The 26,289-nt window shown below is 35.7% G+C and overlaps 1 protein-coding gene across 1 annotated transcript; it reads right to left on the bottom strand.

Annotated features, from left to right (window-relative positions):
- Nucleotides 1-274: 274 nt before the first annotated feature.
- Nucleotides 275-23,350, bottom strand: LOC129255708 (clumping factor A-like). The gene is made up of 6 exons (XM_064095952.1): nt 22,996-23,350; nt 12,778-12,822; nt 7,662-7,705; nt 6,262-6,681; nt 4,863-5,616; nt 275-3,053 (listed from the first exon to the last, which is right to left on the bottom strand). The coding sequence occupies exons 1-6, from the start codon at nt 23,348-23,350 to the stop codon at nt 2,935-2,937; spliced, it is 1,737 nt and encodes a 578-aa protein (XP_063952022.1). The 3' UTR covers nt 275-2,934.
- Nucleotides 23,351-26,289: the final 2,939 nt, after the last annotated feature.

Genomic DNA, 26,289 nt, shown 5'->3' with positions numbered 1-26,289 from the left:
TGTGTGTTTCACGTAGCTGTTTGAAAGTCACTAGCAACTTTATGAATGACTGGTGACCCTTTCTTAGGAACTAAGTCAACACCCTTGAAAATCCGGGACATATATCATTTAGCTCAAGAACGGGTTACCAGACATTTGTAAAGTCGCTAGTAATTTACTAATAGTTTTATGAAACACCCACCAGCTTTGCTACTTTCCATTTGGTCTCCTCTAATTCTCCAATATGTTACTGCCCTTTAACTTCATAATACGAACAAATGACACAAGGCAGTTGTACAATTCCAGTCATTTAATATATAATAGTTTTTTAAACCACATCAAACAAATAAGTTATCATTGATGATTTATAGAGAATAGTAATAAATATATTGCACTGCCACTTAATTGATATAAGGTACAAAGCAATATCCCTCTTTTTATATACTTTATTTTTTTGTGTATCCTTTTAATTTTCCCATTTTCTTGTATTGTTAAATTAGATACAATTTTTAGTAATTCATGATGCATCAAAATATCTCTTGTTGTCGATGAGAAAAAGAGAAAACTAGTTTTGTGAAACAAGATTAATCTAGCAGTATCTGCCAGGATAACTTTAATATATAAATTAATGATGACCTAGCCCGTTACAGACTGAAAAATTGTGATCAAAACTATCAAGATCTTATCTAATTCATGTACAAATGTATCAAAACCTTCACTACAAAAACCATTGTAAAAACCATGCTCTTCAAACTTACATATAAACTTTCATCATCTGTTAATTTCATACTAACATCTCCTTCTCTTTTTTAAAAATTCTAATAAACCATGTTTTTTGAATACTTAAGATGATAGATTTAGGGTCAGCTCGGTGTAACATTAATGTGTCTATCTAGTCATATAGAAATGAACGAATATTCAGATGCAAATAGTGAATAGGGGTCAAAATAATGAACGCACCTAGCTGACCCTACTCTCTAAAAAAGCTGAAATTAAAAAGTTTTCCAATATTGGGTTAAAAGCATAGAGCTATTACAGATAGCTCTATGGTTAAAAGGTAACATACACGTTTGTTGAGTAACAAAAACACGTTTCGTAGGTAATTTTAACCCAACATTGCGTAACATTTACACAGCATTAGGCATTGTTTTACCCAAGAAACGGGAATTTTCCCTCTTGGCCCAATATTGGGTAAACCTTTGCTACAGAATATCATCTCAAAGTTAAGAAAAAAGTTATTTCAAGAGTGTATAGTATGACTCTTATCAGATGAGTATACACTGAAGTCAAAAAGTAATTCTGTCATCTAATCAGACTTTCCCCTCCCCCTCATTAAAAAGATAACATTAATTACCAATTGTAAGTACATTCTTTCAAGAGCAGACGAGTACACAATGTAATCCAAGTCTTTTTTTTAATTTCTAATCAATCTCTCTCCATTCCCCTTTATAAGTGACCATTAATAAGTTAATAAATTGGGTCACTTTAAATGAGAAAATACTTTTGATAAAGGCAATTAAAGTGTTATGAATAATGAATCAATTCAAATTCTGATTTTTGTTTTCTTTTAGAATAAGGTAATTCCGCGTAAACTAATATTCTTGTATCATGTAAGTTCAAAATCGAAAATCTCTACATTGAAAAAAGATGTCGATTTTGGAATAGGCACATTACATTATAATACAAGTCATCATCATCATTCAATCAAAATTCCAACACCTCCCCCGAAACATGCAAACTATTCTATTTCTAATCTATCTACTTCAAATTAGATTGCCTTTCAGGGGTGTGAGAGTTCAGATTTTTATTTTTGGCTTTCCTCTGTACAAAAACTATGGGAGCTCTTTCTATTTCAGACTTTTTCAACACTCTTCAGCTTTTTTCAGATCTTTTTTATTTGTGACCACTCACACCCCTGGGGCCTGTTGCATAAAACTCTTTACCTGAGAAAACTCTGGTAAAAACTGAAAACTAAGGTTAGTTTGATTTCTGACATTGACTTTAACACAGGGCAAAAACTCCGGTAAAAACAACCTGAGTTTTCTCAGGTAAAAAGTTGTATGCAACGGGCCCCTGGTCTTTCCGGCAGGAAAGCAACAACTGGGCAACTGGACCGAGATGGAATATTTCGAGCGCAAAATAACGATGATTCCGCAGTAAAATAGCTGGATCAAATTGTATATTTCAAAAAACCCGAATGAATTACCGATAAAAGAAAGTTATTTCATAACTAATAGTACTTACAAAGATACAAATATACAAAACAACGTGAACGTAGATTGTAATAATATTTACAACATTCCACAATTGTTGAATGACTTTTTGTAAGTTATTCAAATCAATTGAAAATGATATTAATTTTGGCAGGGAACAGTCTATTCTAATATGTAGGATTAATTTAAATTGACTCAGAGGTTAATATGTCATTCCTATATGTCATATTTCTTTTCCGTCACACGATACTTCAAACTGATTATTAAGAGGGAAAATATATTTTATATAAAGGTGAGTTAATGGACAATTCGAGATAAATCTTTCGTATTTTTCTATAGGCCTACAATTCTACAGTGTACATGCAAAATTGCATAAGATGTTCGTGATCACAGATACAAAACTTTGCAAGTTTCAATCAATTAAATGTTCTTCAAATTACCTACTCTGTCGTTATGTTAGCTGATAATTGAATTAAGTGTTGGTGTTTACATTTGAATCACAACTGGCCGTTCCAATTTCCAGGTTAAGTGTCAATTCCGCGTGGATTATAGAGCAAAATATTAGTAAGCCTAAGCAAGCAAAATACTTCACATTCTCTCTCTCTGTCTTGCCCCCCCCCCCCTCTCTCTCATTCTCTCTTGCGAGTGGAATATTTTCTTCTACTATAAAGTTAACGACAGAGTAGGTAATTAAAGTGAAACCCTAAACATCACTACCACACTAACACGGTCTACGCCTTGCTCATTTGCGTTTTAATTTCTTGAGCTGCTTCGCAATCCGCGTTAGTTCTTCAGTCACGTCGTCTGTGGCTTCCCGCTGTGCAGATCCCGATTGTTTGGTCGTTTTAATTGATGATTTGCCTGGTGGAAAATAAAAAAGTAGAAAGTAAAATTAAGATAAATTTGTATCATTGGATAGCTACCAGAGAACGTATAGGGCCCGTGCCCCCCCCTCCCGCCGGGGGGGGGGGGGGCATTTCCATTGACGAGTGGATACCATGCGCGACCATATGGGGTCTCGAAAAGCAACTTTATCAAGTATTTTCCACATTCTGAAAATGCACCCCTTCATTTCATTTAATTTATTTATTTCACCACGGTTAAAAGGCCATTCAGCATAGCTGTTTTTCAAAGGGGCCGTGATACAATATACAATATTCAATAGGCCTACACAAAAAATTATCATAGTTTTTTAAGCAAACAAAGTACTTCATTAAAAAAAATAACAATATTACACAGATACAAACAACTAAAGGGGATAAATTAACATTACAGAGTGCAAGTGGGATATAAATTATTATTATTAAAATTCAGTTATCTTGCACTTAGATTTATATATTTTTAGTTGTATACCTAAGTTAGGTATACAAATAAAAATATACAAATCGTTATTCCTTATTCCCCCTTGTGTTTCCCCGCCCTTCCCAAGTGAAATCATTATATAAATCTCAATCAATATGTCTGATTAAAGCTTTAATCAAAGCACATTCGTAATGGTAGCTTCATTTAAATGGAGTCTTAGTTGTGATCTGAAGCTGAAGGTAGACCTCATTCCTTTCTAGTCATTTGTAAGATTATTCCAGGCAATTGCACCTCTATATTCTAATCGCCTTTTCCCATAATTTGTTTTTACTTTGGGGATGCAAAGACTATAATCCGATTTGCGGGTTCTATAGTAATATATTTGATAATTAAATCGTCCAGTTATATATTCTGGAACAGCTCCATACAAAATTTTGTGAATTAGCATTATCTGTCTCACTCTAAGTCTTTCAGTGACTTTGTCAATTTTTAATTGACGATAGAGGTCTTCTGTTGGATACCTTAGGGATACCATCAATACTAAACCCCTTAAGTATTGGGGTGTGAAAGCGTTGAGCCCTCTATGTTTCTTTGACTGCGACCAAAATGAACTTAGCTGATTTTGAAACAGATATCAGACAAAGTTTCCGTGGCAGCTTTGAAGAAAGTTATAAAAACAAGTGTAAATTACATAACCCTGCTGGTTGAATGTTTTAAAAATTGGAAAAGAAAGTTCTACAAAGGAATAGTGTAAGATGAGAAAATTTCCAAAAAGGAGCAATAAAAGATAAAAAAGTTTTAAAAGGAAAACGTGTTTATAAGGGAATAATATGATAGTTGTTGAGTGCTAAATATTGACAAAATATTAGTTTACATAATTTTGTTATGAGATCGATTTCATCTCCCCTTTTGCAATTATATGTCTCGTTATTTTGCTTAAAAGTAAAAAGACACATTAAAGCTGCTATTTTCTTATAGTTACTCTTTCAGCTATTTTGTAGTTTGTAGTTTCTTGGGCATTAATATATTTTCATTTTTGAAATACAAGTAACTTCAACATTTCTCAAATGCATGGATTCTAACTGATGTTTACAATATTATTGATTGCAAATAATTTGTTTGCAACGTCACAAATTTCCACTTGTTCCTCTCCTCCTTTCCCCCTTTTAGGTAGATGTAATTTCAACAACGAATTTCCCAATCTCTAATCGATACCCAAAGCCCCATTGAATTGAATGTCCGATTGTAAGCTGCAATCTCGAGTATTATCGAGAATGCTTTTTTCTTGTTTTCTCCTTCCCCCTTTTCCTCGGTTTCTAAAATCAATCCACGGTTTGTTTTTATTCATTTTTAATTCAAGGGCCTTACCAGATTTTTGCTTGTATTTCTTAAGTTGTGACATAAGTTCGTTGACAAGGCTCTCCACCGGATCTTCATCGTCATCAGAATCGCTGTCGCTATCGCTATCATCAGTATCCTGGTCGTCATCGCTATCAGAGTCGCTATCTTCATCGGTGTCATCAGTTTCCGGGTCGCTCTCAGTGTCACTATCAGTATCGCTATCAGTATCCGTATCATCGTCGGAATCGCCGTCGCCGTCTTCCTCATCGGATGTATCGTCACTGTCGGTGTCACTGTCGCTATCATCGTCATCAGATGTATCGTCGCTATCGCTGTCACTCTCCGATTCGGCTACTTTGGAGGACGGTTTCTTCGATTTGCTGACCTTCGTTTTCGCTTTCACCCTATCGTCATCGCTATCGGAATCGCTATCGTCATCAGTGTCATCGGTTTCAGTATCACTCTCGGTATCACTATCAGTATCGCTGTCAGAATCCTTGTCATCATCATCATCGGTATCATCATTGTCGCTATCCGAATCAGAGTCGGTGTCGTCGTCAACCTTTTTCTTTCCAGAAGACTTCTCGATTTTCCATTTAGACTTTTTGGGTTGTTTCAGATCACTCTTTGCTTTACTTGGCGGTTCGTCGTCGCTCTCGCTGTCGCTATCGCTATCACTGTCTGAATCGCTGTCATCATCGTCGTCATCATCATGAATTTGGTCTTTTGTGTAGTAAGACTTGCTTTTGAATTTGGCAGGCTTTGGTATGATAGCCTGAACCTGTGTGGGGCAGATTTAAAAGGAAATAAGCAAAACAAAATCGTGAATATATGTGTGAAAACCTATGCAATAAAAATGGGGATACTTTGAACAAACAGAGCTATACCTGTATTACGTTTGACCTTTAACGCACCTTTTAAAAGATTTACCTATTTTCATGACCAGAATTTTGTCTCATTAACTTGAATGAAACCTGGATTGTGGTGAATACACATGAACATGGAATGTACAGAGCTAAAGCAATCTTCCTATCAACATTCCATATACATTTAAATGAATCTATTATTTAGAAACCCTTTCCAATTCGTCTCTTAATCCAACCCTTCTCAGTGTATTGCCGTGCGACAACGGCGGTTGATTTCCCGAAAGTAGACTAATCAATTCGGAAAACAATTTCCTTGCATCGAGAAGGATTAGGATAACGGGATTTGCCTGAATTTTTCAGGCAGTAAGGTTTTTGTAACTCATTGTAATGATATTGAGTTTTTGTCTGCAAACTCAATTAAACAACTGAAAATTTGGTCAGGTTATAATATTAACTGTCCAACTGTTGGTAAGAAAGAAGAAATATCCCAATTAACTTTGCATACAATTGTGTCTTAAACCAACAATGGGTCTGTTCATGATGTGCTTATATCTAATTACCATGCTAAAGAGTTTATTAATGAGTGTCTCTTCGTCGACATCGTCGTCATCATCTGAAGAATCGTCATCAGAGTCGGAATCAGAGTCTGTATCCTTTTTATCGTCATCATCGTCAGATTCAGAATCACTATCATCGGTGTCGTCGTCGGAATCGCTATCCTCTTCGATCTGCTTCTTCTTCTTCTCCTCTTCCTCCGCCTTCTGTCTCTTCAGCGTCGCTTTCGACTTTGTCTTTTTCTTGCTCTTCGAGACCACATTGTCATCGTCGTCGTCATCGTCTACAGGCACTTTGTATTTGGAGGAAGCTTTTTGAAGTTTCTTTGCCGCTTCGTCTTTGACGCTCTTTTTGGTTGATTTGCTCTTGTGGGAGGCGAGGTCGTTGAGATCCTGAACGAGAGGGTCTGCTGCATCTATCGCATCCTAAAATAAAAGGGATGAAGATGGAAACAAAATCTAGGTAAACTTGAATAATTTGTGCCTTTCATTAGTCGAATATTTGTCTAAGTCGAAGCATTTTAATAGACCAGGGTTCCGGCATACAAAGAGTTTAGATGGATCCAATCAACACTAACTATATGAAACTCCATCATTGCCATAATTTCCCTTCAAGAAATTTGCAAAATGCCCTTTGTAAACAAAGAGGAACAAACTAATTTTTCAAGACAACGATGAATGTACGAGTATATATCATAATTATCTAGGAAGAACATTGAATAATCATGCATTACAGATGTTGGCGTTGCTGGGTTTTCACAGTTGTAGTTGATCGGATCAATCGCCTCTCTTTGTAAGACGGGTCCAGTTTATGCAAAACAGGAGTTATATTATATACCTCTTCTAAGAGGGGTAATGGGCAAAGAAGAGTTAATAACAGACATGAAAGAGCAGAGTGGATCTTTGAACTTTATACAATATCCGTATTTTATGGATGAAAATAATGTCACTTTTAGGGCCCCCTTGCCCCCCCCCCCCCAGCAAAGTACAATGGTGCAAGCACCGCCATAACAAAACTGTCTTTTTCTCAACTCTTTTCTTTTTATTTATCTATCCTCTTTAATTTGGACAATCACAGGACAGTATCGCCTCTTATATTATGATAAACTATTAAAGGTATAAAGGATGCCCTTTTTCAGTAAATCCGAAGCTAATTTGTAATTGAAGTTGTTGAAGATATCAACAATTAGTAATTAATTCAATTAGTTGAATTTGTAGAAATCATCGGGGTGCCGTTTCATAAAACCTGTAATAATAACAAATGGACAATATCTGTAACAAGCTTATATACTATCGGCCAATCATATTGATGGATTTCAGTGGCTTAAAACTTTTATTCAAACTGTTATTGCAAATTTGTTCTAAAAAGTTTAATGAAGCGGGTTTGAGTGGAATATCATTCTTACCTTCTTGACTGCTTTGCTTTTCCCTGCCTTACCGAGAACCACATCTGTAACAAAAAAATAATGAAAGAAAAAATGAAATATATTAGAATTTCATTCAAGCCATTCTGTAAGAATCAAATTTGAAGATATTAAAATTAGATTAATTCTGTTTGAATTAAAATGTAAGGTGTCTTAAATATAATCGAAATTTCATAAATTCTGTACGAATAGGAGAATCAAAATTCAAGATATTTGAAATATATTAAGATTTCATTACTTCAGTATGAATCAAAATTTAAGATATCTAACAATTATTTCATGTGGATACCTACAATATCAATTATTATTATAAAGCGAAATAATTATGATCAGTCGGTAATAACACCACTTATACCTCGGTCACATTTACTCTACGGTGGCCGTACGGCGAATCGAAAACAGCCGTTATAACATTTTTGTACCAGCTACATATAGGTGATTTGAATAAAAATGAATAAAACGGCTGTTTTCGACTCGCCGTACGGCCGCCGTAGAGCAAATGTGACAGAGGTATTAGCATTGATGCTACAGTCATACCAATGAAACCGACTGCAGACCGATCAAAGCTATTACGTTCATGATGTCCAATAGCAAACCGGTCACTCGGTTAGGAATCAGTTCGTTGGTCCATGCGCCATGATGATAGAGGGCAATGTACGAGTACAATGCAGCGCACACTCTTTAATACAATTCTCAATTCTGTCTTCTTTTTCTCTCTTCCTTTTTCTTTATTCAACTCTTTCTTTCTTCATTCTTGATTATGGAAAGCCATAACAGAGGCCCCGTGTGCATGGTGTGTCATCAATAAATCATGAAAATCATGACATTTGTCAGGATGAAAGTATATGATGATTTTGGATTTACTGATATTGTAAATAATTGTAATTATATACCACGTTACAAGTCTCAGGATATAGCCTCATGAATAGATTCATAGCACACAGGAAATATGAGATAAGAAAATCAATTAAGAATAAGCTGTTCGAAATGGAATTTAAAGATTTATGAATACCAGTCTATAATTACGCCATCTTTTTATCTTTTTTTTTTATAAATGTCTGCAAACTACTTCATTCCAAGACCTAAATTTCGTGAGAGTTGGGTAAAGTGTTATTTCAGGCTGGAAAATGCGTCATGTGGATGATATCATTATAAAGAAAGAATGCAAAATATGAGAATGTGATGGTCAAGAGAGAATAGGACCATGCTTAAGTTGTGGAGTAGTGGTTTTAATTACTTATAGAAGTGTATCATGCAATAGGTCAAGCACATGTTGGAATTAGCAATGTATAAGCATAACAATCATTAGAATTAATGTGAAGAAATACTTAAAAGGGTGCATGGTTTCTGGGTTACAAGAAATGCGTGTGTGCGTGGGGGGCGGTTGTCCATTGTCGTTGTATTTGATTTTGTTCTACTATATTGACGAGAAGGGCCTAATTGCAATCAAACTGATTCGCAACGCTATCGGATCGGGTCAAGATTAATCACTGAATTCAATATCTTATCAGTGTTATTATTGTTATAACTGACACCCACTGTTATAACAGAGTGCAATATAATATATTAAGAACACCCAGTTAGGAAAACAAAATTGGTCATTGTACACAGGTGTCCTTTATAATAAGTTATATAAAATACTTTTCTTCTTTGATAAAATACTTCTATTGTTGGCCACTAAATACAGTTGTTCACTGGTGGCAGGTTTGAATGTTCATGTACTATATTTCTCTTTTTCGTGCATCGGAAAGTGCTGAAATCTAAATTATTTTGTAAAAAAATAATGTCCATCCTTAATATCGGTGGTGACGTGTATTGTATGATATTCTAGTTACTTGTTTTACCTTCTTCACTATAATGATGTTTATTTTCTTCGTTGACATAATATTTGTTACTCCTCTTGACGTCAACGGCGTATAGTTCAAATGAATATATTCATGAAATGTCAGACAACAATTACTAGATCTATCTTAAGGAGAAAAAACAACACTTCATATCGGTATATATCCCGAACCTCTGCCACACGAAACAAAATTCTGGAACAACTTACATTAAACATGTATCACAAGCCCGCTCTCAAAACAATTGAAAATTGATGAGTAACGTTATAAAAGAGTGATATCAGTTTGTATTTCCGATTTGTTTTTCCTCTTTCTTAGCAAAGTGGATCACACACACAATACCTACGAACTTTGTGCAAACAACATTGCATTACATGGATATTGTCTTATTGAAAAAAAAATAGAACGAGATACTCTGAGATAGTTTAAATGTAATGGATCGAATGATAGCTCTAGCTCTTTTAATCATTTTGCTCTTAAAAGCTTGATAAATCAAACACTTTGAGCATCATTTCAGGGCAAAATTCGGACGCATTAAACTCTCTTGTTTCGGGAACATTAATAAGCGAAAATGTAAATGATTATTCTAGATTGAATCACAGTGAAATGATGAGATACCTTCATGTTCTGTACAATCACTGCAACCTAATAATGAACCAAAAATGAATACAAGGATACAAGTTGTATTTTACGTGTTTATAACCCGACCTGGGGGGGGGGGGGGGTGGCGGGGGATAATGTTTCACAATTAAGCTTGGCTTGGCGCTTTCCTAAATCTTATATCAGTTTAACTTTATTCATTTTGTGTACGAATTATTATTTACATATTCTCAGTTTTTGTAACGTCACTATTTAATCTGGAAGCTATATACCAATTTGCGCTAATATAACCTTTTAAGTACTATACACTGTAGAAAATGAAGTGCTAATTTAACACTTACAGTGCTTGTACAGTGCGTCCCAGAAAAAACGAAACCGAGATTTAGCGATGATTTATCATAACTTAATCATAAATAAAATAGACAAATTAACTACCAATCTAATGCTTAGAATCTCCTTTTTCATCTGATATTACTTAGATTATTTCTCATTCACGCATGAGTGAGCAAAAACAATTTGAAGAAAGGATACCAAAAACTCATTTGGCGGGGGGTATCTGAATTTCAAAAAGAAAATCACATGCCTAAAAAGTTCAATATCTGCTCTTTTTTTGATACCTTAATCACAGAAAATGGTCAAAAAGTAAAAAAGTTATGTTCCCTCGAAACAATGCTTGTATTTTCATAATTTCATTAAATAAACGTGTTTTCACCGGTTTCCCACAGAAGCTATCGCACGGTTAACAAAAGACTTAAAGGGATGGTCCGGGCTGAAAATTTCTATATCTTAATATACATAGAGTAGAATTCACTGAGCAAAATGCTGAAAATTTCATCAAAATCGGATAAAAAATAATGAAGTTATTGAAGTTTAAAGTAAAGCAATATTTTGTGAAAACAGTCGTCATGAATATTCATTAGGTGGGCTGATGATGTCATATCCCCACTTTCCGTTTTCTTATGTTATTACATAAAATCATATTTTTTTCATTATTTCATACTTGTGTGAATAATATGTCTCCCTTATAATGAAATAAGTTGCAGCAATAAATATCTAATGCACTAAATCAGTTGTCAATCCAATTTTTCTAGTTCTTGGAGGAAAACAATTGAATAAACCTAATTTCATATAATAAAATACAAAAGAACAAGTGGGGATGTGACATCATCAGCCTACCTAATGAATATTCATGACGACTGTTTTCACAAAATATTGCTAAACTTTAAAATTCAATAACTTTGTTATTTGTTATCCGATTTTGATGAAATTTTCGGCATTTTGCTCAGTGAATTTTACTCTATTTATTAAGCTATAAATACTTTCAGCCTGGACCATCCCTTTAATGCATGGCTGATCGTCAAGAAAATGGAGTGTCGAGTGAGTTTGAACGCTAGCTTGTAAAACCTCTTCATTTTATGAAATTATTGAAATTCAAGCCTTATTTCAAATAGCCAGAACGTTTTTATATCTTGACTATTTTCTGTAATTGAGGTATCAAATTAAAGAGCAGATATTGAACTTTTTTAAAATGTGGTTTTCTTTTTGAAACCCAGATACAGCCCGCCAAGTGACATTTTGGTATCCCCTCTTCAAATTGTTTTTACTCACTCATGCAAGAATGAAAAATAATCTAAGTAATTCCAGATAAAAGAAGAGATTCTAAGCTTTACAATGGTAGGTCATTTTTCTATTTTATTTGTGATTAATTTATTATAAATCATCGATAAATCTCGGTTTCGTTTTTTCTGGGACGCACTGTATAGTGACTGCACTACGAGTGCTGATTTTCTAGTTTAAATTTGAACTAGAAAATCAGCACTCGCAGTGCAGTCACTATACAAGCACTGTAAGTGCCAGATTAGCAATTCATTTTTTACAGTGTAGCATGATAACTAAAGCATCCTAAATCTAATATTCCATTTCCGATGACTCCATTTCGATTTATTATATTATATATTGCCACTCTCTTTTTATCATCATTAATAGCGTTCAGCACAACCGTGCATGGTCACTCTACCCGTGGTGCATGGTAGAACTAGGTTTCCACCATTCTATTGATCTTATTTTTCGTTATCATTTTGATTCTTAGTGACAGTTACACTCTAAATTCCAAGGATTTACAATATATCCAAATCGGCTGTGGATAGTGACCTGCCGAATGTTGGATTTATTTAAATCTTAAGGATTAACTTTCAAATCTCAAAAGATTTCAAAACTTTTTAATTTATATTTAAATCTACAAGGTTTCAAACTAAATATAATATTCGGCTGGTCACTATTCACAGCCGATCTGGATTTATTTTAAATCCTTGGAATTTAGAGTGTATAGATTTCTCCGAAATACCAATACGCATTCATCTCTATACCGGGTTCTGTTTGAGTGACTATAATTTTACATTATATATTCGACATTATACCATGGATAAAACTACAAATAATTCCTACATATTGTGCTAATCAATCAATATCAACATGATATAGTGCTGGGATATATATAGAATTCACGTGAGCGACCTTCAAAATGCACTGAATCAAACAGCCATCAGGGAAACGGAAAAGCAACAGCATATAGGTTTCACAAACTGGCTATATCTATTATCAAAATGCAAAAAACACCCACTCGAAGAAAATATCAACTCAATATTTTTTTGGTTTACCTCGAATTTCATTGAGCTCTATGCCGCTCCATTTGGTAAAGTTAGCTGCATGAATGAAATAGAGGCGTTATTGAAATATTTCGGATTTGTAGAAATAATGAAACAAAATATTATTTCAATATTTTATGGGAAATGTGGTGAGGTCTTATTCGATTGTAAATAAATCACTTGGGAACATGACATGAAACGATATTTAATTATTATACCGAATATTTTGACGGATTGAATTTGTGCTATTTTGGAGATATATCAAAATTAGGCTGAGCTATGCAATGAAAAATGTAAGATAAATGGAGATAAATTGATATTGGTTTCAGCTATCTATACGTGTACAATCCAGTGAAAAAGAATATCAAAAGATTAAAAGAAAAAAAAAGACATCTGAAGCACATCCCTTAATACAAAGGGTTACCAAGACAACACCTTATCATGAGTCCACTATAAAAAATTTTGAGTAAAATCGTATACTCAATTTTGGGTAAAAATGAGACATGCATGCATGTATACTGGGTAAAAATATTTGGTAAAAAGCATGTTTCATGGGTAAACGCTAAGAGTTTACACAATATTTTCGCGAAATTTAACCCAACAAGCATGCATGCACCATCTTTGCGCACTAAATGGGGCTCACAATATGACTTTGCGGTCTATTTTATCAGGGAAAAGCCATTATGTTGTCTACTTTTATACAAAATGTAAAATACAAACGTCTTAATTTGATTTCAATGCCCCTAACCATGGCAACATTTATTGTATTCTATTCATCTATAATTGTCAAATAGTGAAGAAAGTTATTTTAGTCGTTAATTAATCTTTGAAAGTTAGACAAGAGTAAATAACATAATTATTTGATTAATTTGCAAATATGAATAAATTAAATACACGAACATAACAGACATGATTAAGATTTTCAAAATATTCTTAAAATAAAGCTAATAAGTTTAACACAATGTATATGGGATTTCGGCCTCATTTAGATTAGACTCTGTAAACGTACTTTCAATTGGTTGTCACAAGGATAATGTGATAGTGTTTTATATTTCTTTTTTTTTTGCTGCACGTTGTTTTGCTTGTTTCGATGTATGAAGTATGATGCATATTTTGTACCACTCTGTAAAGTAATCTTAATGTTATGTAATCGTTGACAAAGATCACAAAAAATTGTCAAAATACATATTTCAATAAACCTTCTTTCGATATGGGAACAGGGATGGTTCACATCCACTTGGTCTACATGCAGTATAGGTCCAGGGGCGGATCCAGGATTTTCCAAAAGGTGGGGGCAAATTTTTCGGAGAAAACTTTTGACAAGCCAAAAAAAAAAGGGTTTTCAACCACAAATTAAGGATATTTCGTACCCGAAAATAATTGACAAGCAAAAAAAAAAGGTCTTCAATTACAAAAGAGTGGGCACACCTCGGTTTCAATGGCATTTTTACATTACAAATTTTAATTTTTCTACTCAAAAGGGGGGGGGGCACGTGCCCCCTGTGCCCCCTGGATCCGCGCCTGAGTAGGTCTACTTCTCAGATAGGTATATGGGCTAAACAAATGTGGTATACTATCAAGTATGTCTTATTGCTGTTTGGTCGACACTACACGTGGTATAATACACACTTAGCAGGGGTGGATCCAGCTTTCGCCAATAGGGGGGGGGGGGGGCCGAACAATATTTTCATCAACATTTTTCTCGATTGGCCGCTATATAATCAGATTTTTTGTTGGTTTATCAGGGGGTAGTCCTAACTAAAGACTGAAGTTTTAAGTATATGTTAGTTTTTATTGTTATAAACAAGTTAAGGTATCTCATGTGGTCTTAATATATAATGCGATCGCGAAGCGCGAGCTCAAATTCTTTGATATTTTATGTCCTTAGACCTGAAGATTCTGAGAAGATTTTATAATCATGAAAAAGATAAGTATCCAACTAAACAATGCGAACGCGGAGCGCGAGTCGAAATGTTATTATAGTAACGTGAAAAGAGGATTCAATTAGGACTGTTTTTTAGTGATAAATGAAGAAGATTACAAGTATCACCAATTAAATAATGAGAGTGCGAAGCGCGAGCTAAAATTTTTGATATTCCGACCTGAAAACTGGACAGTCTAAGCGCGTTTTTATTTTAATAAAGAACAAAGCTGTGTGTCTCAAACAATTAAATGCGAGCGCGAAGCACGAGCTTAATTTTTTGATATACTGACATGATAAAGGAGCATTTTGACAAATTTTGGTAAGAATTTTTCAAAGAGGATAGGTAACTCACAAATCAAACAATGCGAGCGCGCAGCGCGAGCTGAAAATTGTGATATATACTAACAATTTGTGTAAATCAAACAAAATAATGAAAGCTTGATGTGCGAGCTAAAATATTGTGTGCAAATTGATTTCAGAACTGGATATATAAGTGCCATTTAATTCTCTTGAATGGGATTCATTACACAGGCAATGCGAGCGCGAAGCGCGAGCGAAATCTTTTATATAAAGTCTATTTTCCAATTTTTCCCTCACCTTTTTCTTGTTTCCTTTCGGGGTCGGGCCGGCCGTTACGAGGCTGTAAATTACACATCATGGGTATGCTACCTCTTTCTTACTTTTCTTTCTGTTTTTCATAATTTCTATCAAGTTAAAGAGTACACTTTTTTCTGCAGGTTGTCAAAAAATAGGGGGGGCCGGGGCCGGCTCGGCCCCCTCCTGGATCCGCGCCTGCTTAGTCTAATAATTCTCTAGAGTCTAATGTCCGATTGATTCAATTTCACTTTCGTCTGCTTTTTTTTTCATTGTCAAATAAACATTTGGTTCATAAATAGCCAATTTAACAAAATAGGCCGAGTGGTGTTAGACCAAGTTGATATTAGGCGAATTAGTGGAGCCTAACTGGAAATAAGAAAAAAATCATGGGCTTAATCAGACTAAATAGTCGACGAACTGGTCGTTAGACGAATTACGATTAGACCATGTGAGATGACACCAAAATGGAAGGTAGATGAAGCGATTAGTGTAGACCAATTGGCAATTTACCTCAATGAGCATGTCTTACATGCATCTTTTTTAGAATGTTATTTAATAAGATTTATAGCGCACTTTCTTTCTTGATTTCGCTCAAGGCTCTCCAAAGCAAATAAGGGAGAAAAAGTACATTACAGTTTCGAAACAAATGCGTAACTAGATGTCTGTCAAAAAGCACTCGTATATATAAAGATACATATATGTCTTCAGTATGAGTTTGCAACCATTTTTTTTGCTGCTCAGTATGAAATATTATTCATAATAATATTCAGCATCATCAGTCCAGTGTGAATTGCACATCGTTAATTAAATGGGGGGGGGGGGGGGCACGTTCTGTCATCAAAGCCGCTCCCACGTAGAACCGCGACTGTCTGAGAAAATAGAATGCTGAACGTGCTAAACAAGACAATTTCACAATTATATATATCGATTTTGAGACATATAGCCGAATTTCTTCCTATTCCGTATCATCATACTGAGGTTTATTGTGATGATTGGACCAAATGGTTATTAGACCAAATGGTTGTTAGACGAAATGTTGATGGACGGAATGGCATTAGACTAAATGAAGGTAGATCATGTGGTGAGTGGACGAGTTGGCAGTGGACGAATTGGCAATTTACCCATACTGATCGGTCTCTGGTTCCCTATTTCACCTTCTCGTGTATAACCGCAGAGATATCCCTTTGGCCACAGACGACATTTGTGTAATCGGTGTTGATATCTCACGTCACCGCAATTTAAAAGTGGAAGGTCGGAGGGGAGGATGGAGGGGGTAGATACCATGGGTTCATTATGCGTTTCAGCTAACTAAAGTCCTTTGAACACATTGGAATAAAGTGCTATACCAGCCCTCCCCCAACATGTCGAAATAAAAATGGTATATGAAATAATGTTAAATGAAAGTTCACATGAATCAAAATAGCATTCTTATTGTAGAAATATTTTCACATTACGTGATTTATTTTCAGGGATGAAAATTGTTTGCATTTTTGTTTCTGCTCCAGAATAATTCTTCACGGAAGCCATTATGAACTAAATGATGTTGTAAGGCTAGACTCCATTACCATGATTAGTGTTTTTGCAAAACATCCCTCTATGTATTCTTTCCGATTAATTCTTCTGAGGATGATTTATTCCAATATAAGTTGTGGTCTAGGTAATTTACATAACATAGCCTTATGTTGCTGGTGTTTTTTTTCTTTATGACTTGATTACCTTGAGGCCACTGTATCCCCACCCCCCTTTACCAAACTACATGGACCTACAACCAAAATTCGATTTCCCTGAACTTTTTTTTTAAGAATCAGCTTCATAATTATAATGACTCGATTTCTTCATTCTGTCAAGGTCGTTGTCGCCATGTCTTCTAAATATTTATCAAACCCAATGTACACAAGCTACAAAAGCATGAGCAGCAAGGAGAGTGTATGCATGACATTCGCGATCAAGCCGTTAGTCGATGTTGAATCTATAATGGTTAAGGCAATTATGATAAAGGGACCTGAGTGAGATACAAGTTAAAGGGATGGTCCGGGCTGAAAATAGTTATACCTAAATAAATAAAATTCACAGAGCAAAATGCTGAAAATTTCATTAAAATCGGATAACATATAACGAAGTGATTGAATTTTAAAGTTTATCCATATTTTGTGAAAACAGTTATATGCACATCGTCATGAATATTAATTAGATGGGCTGATGATGTCATATCCCCACTTTCCTTTTTCTTATGTTACTACATAAAATCATAATTGTATCATTTTTTCATACATGTGTAATGATGTGTCTCCATTATGATGAAATAAGTTGCGGCAATAAATAACTAATAAACTTAATCAGCTGTCAATCCAATTGTTTTAGTTCTTGATAGAAAATATTTGAATAAACCTAATTTCATATAATGAAATACAAAAGAACAAGTGAGGATATGACATCATCAGCCTACCTAATGAATATTCATGAAGGCATGTATAGAACTGTTTCATCGGGATAATGCAAATCTTTAAAATTCAATAACTTCGTTATTTGTTATCCGATTTTGATAAAATTTTCAGCATTTTGCTCTGTGAATTTTACTCTATTTATTGAGGTATAAATATTTCCAGCCTGGACCATCCCTTTAAGTTACTTGAAATTAACTGAATTAATGAGTTACATTATTAGAATCGTACAAGTAAGTAAACCGCAAACAAGCAGACAACTGCATGCAGGGTTGCACAATATTATATTATGTTTGTAAAGAATATGCTCATTCAAATTTACGCATTCATTCGATTTCTTTCCAATGCGATATAATCATTTCAACTACTGGCGGCGCTTCAAGAGGGGGGGGGGGTAAGACGACCATAAAATAATATAATTTTTCTCGCTCAATTGGATAACAGGAGTTACACGGTCAAGACCCTAATGATATTCTGTTTTATTTCTATTTTTCCATTGTTTGCATTGTTTCTTTTCCCCCTTAAAAATGAATTAGAAACTAAAAAATGGTCACGTCACCCTTTTTTGCTGTAGCGTGGCTCCTTATTAAAAAAAGAAGAAAAAAACACTTTAAAATGACTTTGTGTACAAAAAAATGAAAAAAGAATCGAAAACGTGCATAAGCAACCAAATAATAAAATTAGTAATAAAATTAAGCTTGCCTTGTTTTTTTATGCTTCCAAAAATGTTTCTAAAGTAATTTATTAAACTGATCCCGTCTGTCAATTTCCATGATTGCAATGAAAAAAAAACCCGCATCTATTTTTGACTCTGTAACAAATGACCGGGATTTAAGCAACGGTGTGTCTTTATCCGAGGTGCCGCGCGCGATTTAATGTTACGCTGTTTGGCGCCAAAATGACCTTTATCACGTGATTAATTTTACACTAACCCAGTCAGACGATCGTTCTCCGGGTCGTTCTACAGGCAAGCTCTCTGATACAATTTGGTTAGGCCTCTACTTTCACTCGAATGACCTTTTATTCAGGTGTTGGGTTTGTCACCCTTTGTCACTAACGACACTGTGACGTTATCTGGGTTTCGGAAAAGAGATGGAGGGCAGTTGGCAGTGCAAACCCTTCACTTGAGAAAAGTGTTCTGAATACGCAGCGGTCTGTTAGTGGTAAAAAAATGACACGACCGGTTCACAGAACAGGTCAGATCTGATCCAAAAATTATTACGTCGGATAACATTTCGTCTGTGATAAAAATGCGTAATACCTATATACTCGAGTTTTGTTTTCTTTTATATTTCAATCATTATCCCCTTGCGGTTATTTGTTATCTATATTCACCATTGTACAGTTCGTTTTAATTGAAACTATAAGTACTGATGTCATATTCCCTCTCCTTCCCCTCTAAAAAAAATATTGCGTTATGTCATTCTGCACCATTGATTACATTGCCAGAATGGACAGCAGTATTTGTAACTGTTAAGCTTTTTTTAAAATCTATATTTTCCTTGTAATTTTTGACCCGGAATGTGAGGAAGCCGAATAAACCCGGTCTCCGGATCAAGCTGACCCGAGATTTTTTCGAGTGTAAATTACTCATTCATATTTATAGACTGAACATTACATTTTAATACATGGCAAGCTATTTAAGGGCATTGTAAGTTATATACGCCCCTTTCCTCGCTATTCATATATCCGGATGCAACGCAAGTAAATCATATTACCCGGTGCCCCAGGCGCCGTAATTCACATCTTCACAGATGTTTCTAGATGAGATTATAGAATAGTTACATTTAAATATAGCATTATAGCTCCATGATAGTTTCATATGCATTGATGCGGAATATTATGTGCTGAGGGTCAAAAGACTAGTACATTTTTCGATGAAATCAATTATTATCATCATGATGTAAATATAAGATGTTCAAAGTATATCTTTGTCAATATATTCATAGTGACGAACTTCAATTTTAGAGTCAATGATGTAAGTTTCAAGCTATCGATCACTTCTTTCCGACTTTGATATTCGGGAAACACAGGCTCTCGTTTTGGTGGCATTCTTTCCTCGTCCTGCCTTTTCTTCCCCTTTCTTTTCCCCCTTTCCTTTTCCTTTTTGTGCACGACTTGACAAAAAAAGTAATCAAACTGCCGCCCGAGTTGAAACGTTTAAAAAGGGTCTTTAACAAACTAAAAGCCTTTCAAGTTACTGACTAGTGGATGGTGCTGAAAAATATAGGGATATGGTTAATCGAATGGTAAGGTGGAATAAGAATGAAGGGGGGGGGGGTGATAGAATGGGAGGGGAAAACAGAAAGAGAGAGAGAGAGAGGGGGAGGCAGCGAGGCAAATGGTAACGGAAATGGAGAGAGTGTAATTCAGAAATGAAACAGATCCATATGTATAATTATATAGATAGAGATGGATGCTTTCTCCGGAGCTTTGAAATGGTTTCAAATAGCACTCGACCACGGGGTTCACTTTCAACCCTAATTATAACACTTCGAACAAAACTCATAATCAGTAAGTAACGAGTTTGGTTTTGAGCACGGGGAGTCAACATTTTGAAAATGGAGAAAATGATGCAATCATGCAAGGGTCTTAACGAGACGAAGGGGGGAAATGTAGAGAAAGGATGATGGCGATTCAATGAAGATGATTGAGGTGAAACGAGGTTCGATGAGTGCTCTGTGGAAACCTCTCTCTGTGTCATTGAAATCAAATATGATGGGCAAACATTATCAGGGTGGCACGGGGACAGTGATACTATCATCAATGGCGGCAATCAATTTCGTATGGGAAATTGTATAAAGGAAGAAAATGTCAGGGGTCTCGATTTCGCCAATATGTCGGGTACTTTATATACTACTGGTGTAAAAAGGTATAGTCTGGAAGCACAGACTCAAATTTGGAACTTTTACAAAATGATACTATGTCTAAAGTGTAGTCTAAACCTTATGTGGGGACAGAAAAGAAAAAGCGTTAATATTCTTTAATTTTTAATGAACACCGTTATAAAACAAATACAACAACAGCATCAAGAGTAGCCTACACCATGGACCTATCCATGCCTTCATGAGCAGAAGAATACGTGAGCGAATCGTTTACTATTTCAGACTCTTCATTAGGCACTATGCGAAAACCAAAGTCTTGGTCCTGCAGACTAACGAAAAGATGTGATTCAAGGTGTAAACCATGTTAGTATAAAACACATAGTCTGATCATGCGAGCATTACTAGTTGCAAACAAACCATTAGTCCGTTGCACACAGCGGAGAGGAAAGTAAAATTTCCGCCAAAATTATAAGTATTCTATTTGCACTCTTTTATAGATGTTTGAGCCAGAGTGATGCTTTGTCATGCTTGCGTCAATGATATTAATCTAAAAAGGGGAATTAAAATTTCCAATCTAATTTACATTAAAGGAGGAATACAAAGTTCAATAAGGATGGACGAGCACTGAGTTCAGTTAGATAAAAATTTAAAAAGAAACATTCGAAATTATAAAATTGAAAAATGTGAAAAGCATTGTCATTATTGTCCTTTCTCCAATGGAAAGAACAATGTCCCATAGTGTGAGACACTTTGTGTTCACAGTGTGGAACACAATTTGAAATTACCTTCACACTGTTAAATTTGAGCATTCAGTGTGAATCACATGTTCACATAGTCGACAGTGTAAACACGCTGTGAACAGTCACACTATCGAGATATCTACAGTGTGAAAATATCTTCACACTGTTGAATGTGTTGGTTTTAACAGTGTGAATAACATTATCGCATAGTCCACTATGTGAAAACACTGTATCAAATTATGTGACACTGTGTTTTTTCCTGCAGCTGGGACTGTCGGATGTATCCATTCAAATTGGGTTTATACATTTAGTTAGTAATAATGTCAAAACTAATGAGAATCTCAGCAAAGTATAAATATGTCCTTTACCGTGGTTACTATGGCAACGAGCATCTTTCTTGTTAAATTCGTCCGTCACCCTGAGGAACGACCCTTAAATTTCCCTGATTAAATACATGACCCCACGTTTGACCATTGAGAGGATAAGATTACTCGATATTTTCAAAGGGAGGTTTGTAAAAAGTAATAATGTTGTCAAACTATATAAAGACTAAATTAGGATTGAACTAAGTGTATAGTGAGTAAATTACGAACTCGTCTACTGCCAACTCATCCGCTCACAACATTGGTCTGCCTCCATTTGTCTAATGCCATTCCGTCCATCAGCATCTCGTCTAACAGCCATTTGGTCCAATCATCACTTCGTCTAATCACCAGTTCTTCTATGACCATTTCGTCTCATAAACAGTTGGTCTAACATTTTATTCTCATGGCATTTTGCCCAATTAATACTTGGTCTAATTAGACTAAATGGTATATGGACTAAATTGCTAATGGACCAACTGGTTATGAGACGAAATAGTGAATGGACGGAGTGGCAATAGACCTTGTGGATAGTGGACGCACTGATGGTAGACCAAATAATAGCAGACGAGTTGGTTTTTGGACGTATTGGCTTTAGACCAATTGCAACTAAACCGTGTATAGTGTAGACCAAACGTCAATTAGACCAACTGATGATATAGCAATTCGGTTTATATTAGCCCATGTGGATTATCAGACTATCTGAGAACATGGTGATTATAAACCGTAACCCCTGGGACTATCAGCTAATAGTGCAATAATGTTTCACGAGTGTTCGTCAGACTTTGGTATGTAACTTATGCTTAAAGGTATAGGCTATATACATGTTGAATAGATATAACCAGGAAAATCACTATGACTGGGAACGAATAAATCGAGTTAGAGGTTAGGAAAAATACATTTAATTCATAATCAGATTAATTAGTATTGTAGACGGAATTTTGCATAAAAGGTTATTAAGTCCCCGTTCTTCTGAGGGATTAACTGCAGAAATATATAAGTATGATAAATGGTAATTCAACACTTTAATTAAAAATGCATTTAATTCATTATCAGTTTAATTACTGATGCAGACGGTTTCGGTTTCACGGTTGGTAAGTTGAAAAGCTCCAGCTGGAACATCACTCAACTTGGAGGAAATAGAGGTCGGCTAGAGAAGACCATCCTAGTCAAGCTGGAGACTTATCAATTTGTTATTAAATATTTGTGAGTTGGTTATAGAAATTAAGTCATATGGGAGGGTATTCCAGTCCCTTGCCGTATTAGGGAAGAAGGATTTCTTGTAGTAATTTGTTCTTGAGAATGGTATTTCGAGGGTCAGGGAGTTGAATTTCCTTGTACATGCTGCGTTCGGATCCCTTCTGTTGAAGCTCAGGTGCTCTTGAAGCGGTAGGCTGACATTATTATGGATTATCTTATGCATCATGGTCAGTCTGCTCACCTGCCTTCTATGTTGAAGGGTGGGTAATTCCATAGCTTTGAGCATGGCCGTAACAGAACTCTCCTGGCTGTAGTTGTTGGTGACAAACCGCGCAGCACGTCTCTGGACTGCCTCCACCTTAAGGATGTTACTTTTAGTGTGGGGATCCCACACCGAGCTGCAGTACTCAACATGTGGGCGAACGAGGCTTTTGTATGCTTGTAGCTTTACTTTCTGGGAAGCGTTTCCAAGATTACGACGGAGGAAGCCTATCATGCTATTAGCTTTGGAAACTGCTTTATCAACCTGTGTGTTCCATTTCATATCCGATGATAGAGTTACTCCAAGGTATCTGTGCTGGTTGGCAGTCTGCAGCGTCTGGCCAGCTAGTTTATATGAAGATTCTATTTGCTTCTTACAACGGGAAAATCTATAAAAGGTAAATTCCCTGTTCTGTAATCAAGTGGTTAACTGCAATGATTATATAATGTAAGCATGATAAATGATACTTCAACTCTATGTATAGCATGCATCGTAACGCTTAGGCCTAGTACCTATATTGTCGCCATATTAAAATTGTCCTTCAGTTTTTCATAATTACTCCACCATATCAACTACAAAATATTTTTCTGATATCTCATTAAAATGGATGAAATTGCTCAATGATTTCCCAGCTCGAGTATTTCATGTTGCCTTAAGAGATGGGAAGGTATTTGAAGTCTGTACAAAGTAAGGTATCGAGGCTAAACCCTTCGCCGTCCATTTGTAATTCAGAGTACTGCATGAAAAGATGATTACGAAATTTTAAATCACTTTTATGTCCTGGGGGCATCATCTATATCACAAGCGAAAGTATTCATCTGGGGAGTTTTCATGAAGCAAAAACGTCAATGATATTCATCGAATGATTTGTACTGAGCCAATCAGATGCAATGATTTCAGTAGCTTATAACGATTGTCAGTAAAAATCTCTGACTATCAATTTCTTTTCAGAAATGCCCCAGGATTCAGGCATTAATAAAGCACTGGGGTGAAACAGAACGGGGTCATTTATTTGGATTTGTTAAAAAGGAATCGACAGAAAACGAAATCAAATTTTGATTTGTCAATTTGAAATCATTTGAGGCCTTCTGACTTAATAATCAAGGTAGATGAATATTTTCATTACCGGCATACAGATAATTATTGTAGCATTAATAAGGCGCCGATTATCTAGTTGCCTATTCAGTGGCGCACTACTGTACCGGCTGTAGCTCCAGGGCCCCGTTGCATAAAAGTTACCATTATGGTAACTTTGCCATCCAATGGTATCTACCATGGTAACGATACTCAATAGCCAATCAAAATAGAGGATTCCATGATAGTTGCCATTGGATGGCAAAGTTACCATAATGGTAACTTTTATGCAACGGGGTCCAGCTGCTTAAAGGCCCTTGGTTCATTCAAAGAATTAATCCTGCCGAAGGTACCCATTCACTTCGCCTGGGTTGAGGGCAGCACAATGTGGGGGAAATTTCTTGCTGAATGAAAACACACAATGGCTGGGATTCGAACCCAAGTCTCTCTGATTGAAAGACGGGAGTCGTAACCACTAGACCATGACGCCCCCACATATGGGGGACCTTTGGGGCCATTAACCCACAAAATCTTTACGGCCAAGGAAAATAAATTGAAAATAAGACAGAAAAGAGCTGAATTATGATATCATAATTATGTTAAGTCTTTCAGAAAATTGTATTTTGTATCAACATGAAAAAAAATATTTCGCTAACAGAATTTTTGAGTAATTTTACCCCATAGGCTAAAATAAATTTTGAGAAATTTTACCCCATAGACCATTTTCGGCCCCGTCATTTTTTTTCTTTTGGTGGGAGTGGTCATCATGCCGCTGGTTATCATCAACACTGCCAGTAATAACAAGCCTTTTAATTTGCACCTTTTTAAAACCAACTGCAAACAATTGCTACATCTGTTATGGCAATTGACGTCCCCCTGTCCTAACTGACATCAGCATATCTTCTGTAAACCATCGTTGCTGATGATTGCGCTCTTGTAATTTCTCGCTGACAGCATCACACGAGGGCGACAATGTTGAACCCATTAACGGATAGACAGCGAGTGAGGCGCGAAATAAGTCTGATTGTTTAATTCCGAGATCACGCACGCGTGTGCGTAGGTGTGTGGGTGTGCTTTTGCGCGTAAGGGTGTGGGGGGGGGGGGGGGTGGCGGGGCTTTATAGGTATAGTGACAGATCTGTCTTCTTTGTATATTTCTACCAAATAAAAAAATATTATATTTTAAAAAGGGATCCATTTATTTTGACAGGTACTGTATATACATGTATTTCCTGTTAGCTGTAAGCATGAAAATAGGATGTTGTCGTGATGTTTTTGCATAATCACCCAATTTGTTAACTCTAACCAGGTGATGTGTGGGTAAAGGCTTGTGACAGAAATCACAAATAGTCTACCCTTTCGCTATCGCCATTTTAACTCATGGATGGATTTCTTTATTGAAAGGCTTTTAAAATTGTTTTGTTTTTGGAATCTTCTCTTAAAAAAGTGCCAAAGAGCGAGCTTGTGAATTAGTTAAGAATAATGTTACTCAGTATTGATTAAGATTGTAACAATGGTTCTTTTTTTAAGAGTTCTTTTTATTTTATGAGCAATGAAAAAATATCGATTTATTTTCTCGGGGCACAGGCTATATAACTCACAATAATTGGATATAAAAACCGTTTATTAATATTATTAGGCCTATTTGGAAGGCAAAATGTCTATAATCCTTTGCTGGGTGGTATGTGTATTCCGTTAACGAGACATGAAAGTATGTTATGAAACGCTGTTACGTACTATCCGAACAAATTATGTGATTCACAATCTAGGAAATGAACTGGGTTAATTTTCAAATGAATTGGGTTTCAACTTTCAGGAACGAAAAATAAACACACACATCAAAGGATTCTGACTCCGGTGAACGTGCAGACATTGAAAAAGCGTGTGTACCTGAAAACACAAGGAGAGAAGCTCCTATGAAAAGCAGCAGCATCCAGTTAGGAATCCCCACTGACTTGGCCGCTTGGTTCTTGGGATCTTTCTCCGCCATCTTGAATTATGACGTCACACTCAGGCCGGAATGCAGAAAACTTCGTATAATGTAACAATGTTAGCGATTAGGGATGACTTTTTTTTAAAGAAAATCCGACAGTTGAATGT

Source organism: Lytechinus pictus, chromosome 3 (assembly GCF_037042905.1).
Source record: "Lytechinus pictus isolate F3 Inbred chromosome 3, Lp3.0, whole genome shotgun sequence".
Taxonomy (NCBI): domain Eukaryota; kingdom Metazoa; phylum Echinodermata; class Echinoidea; order Temnopleuroida; family Toxopneustidae; genus Lytechinus; species Lytechinus pictus.
The sequence above is the reverse complement of the archived record's forward strand: the minus strand, read 5'-3'. Positions and strand labels throughout refer to the sequence as shown.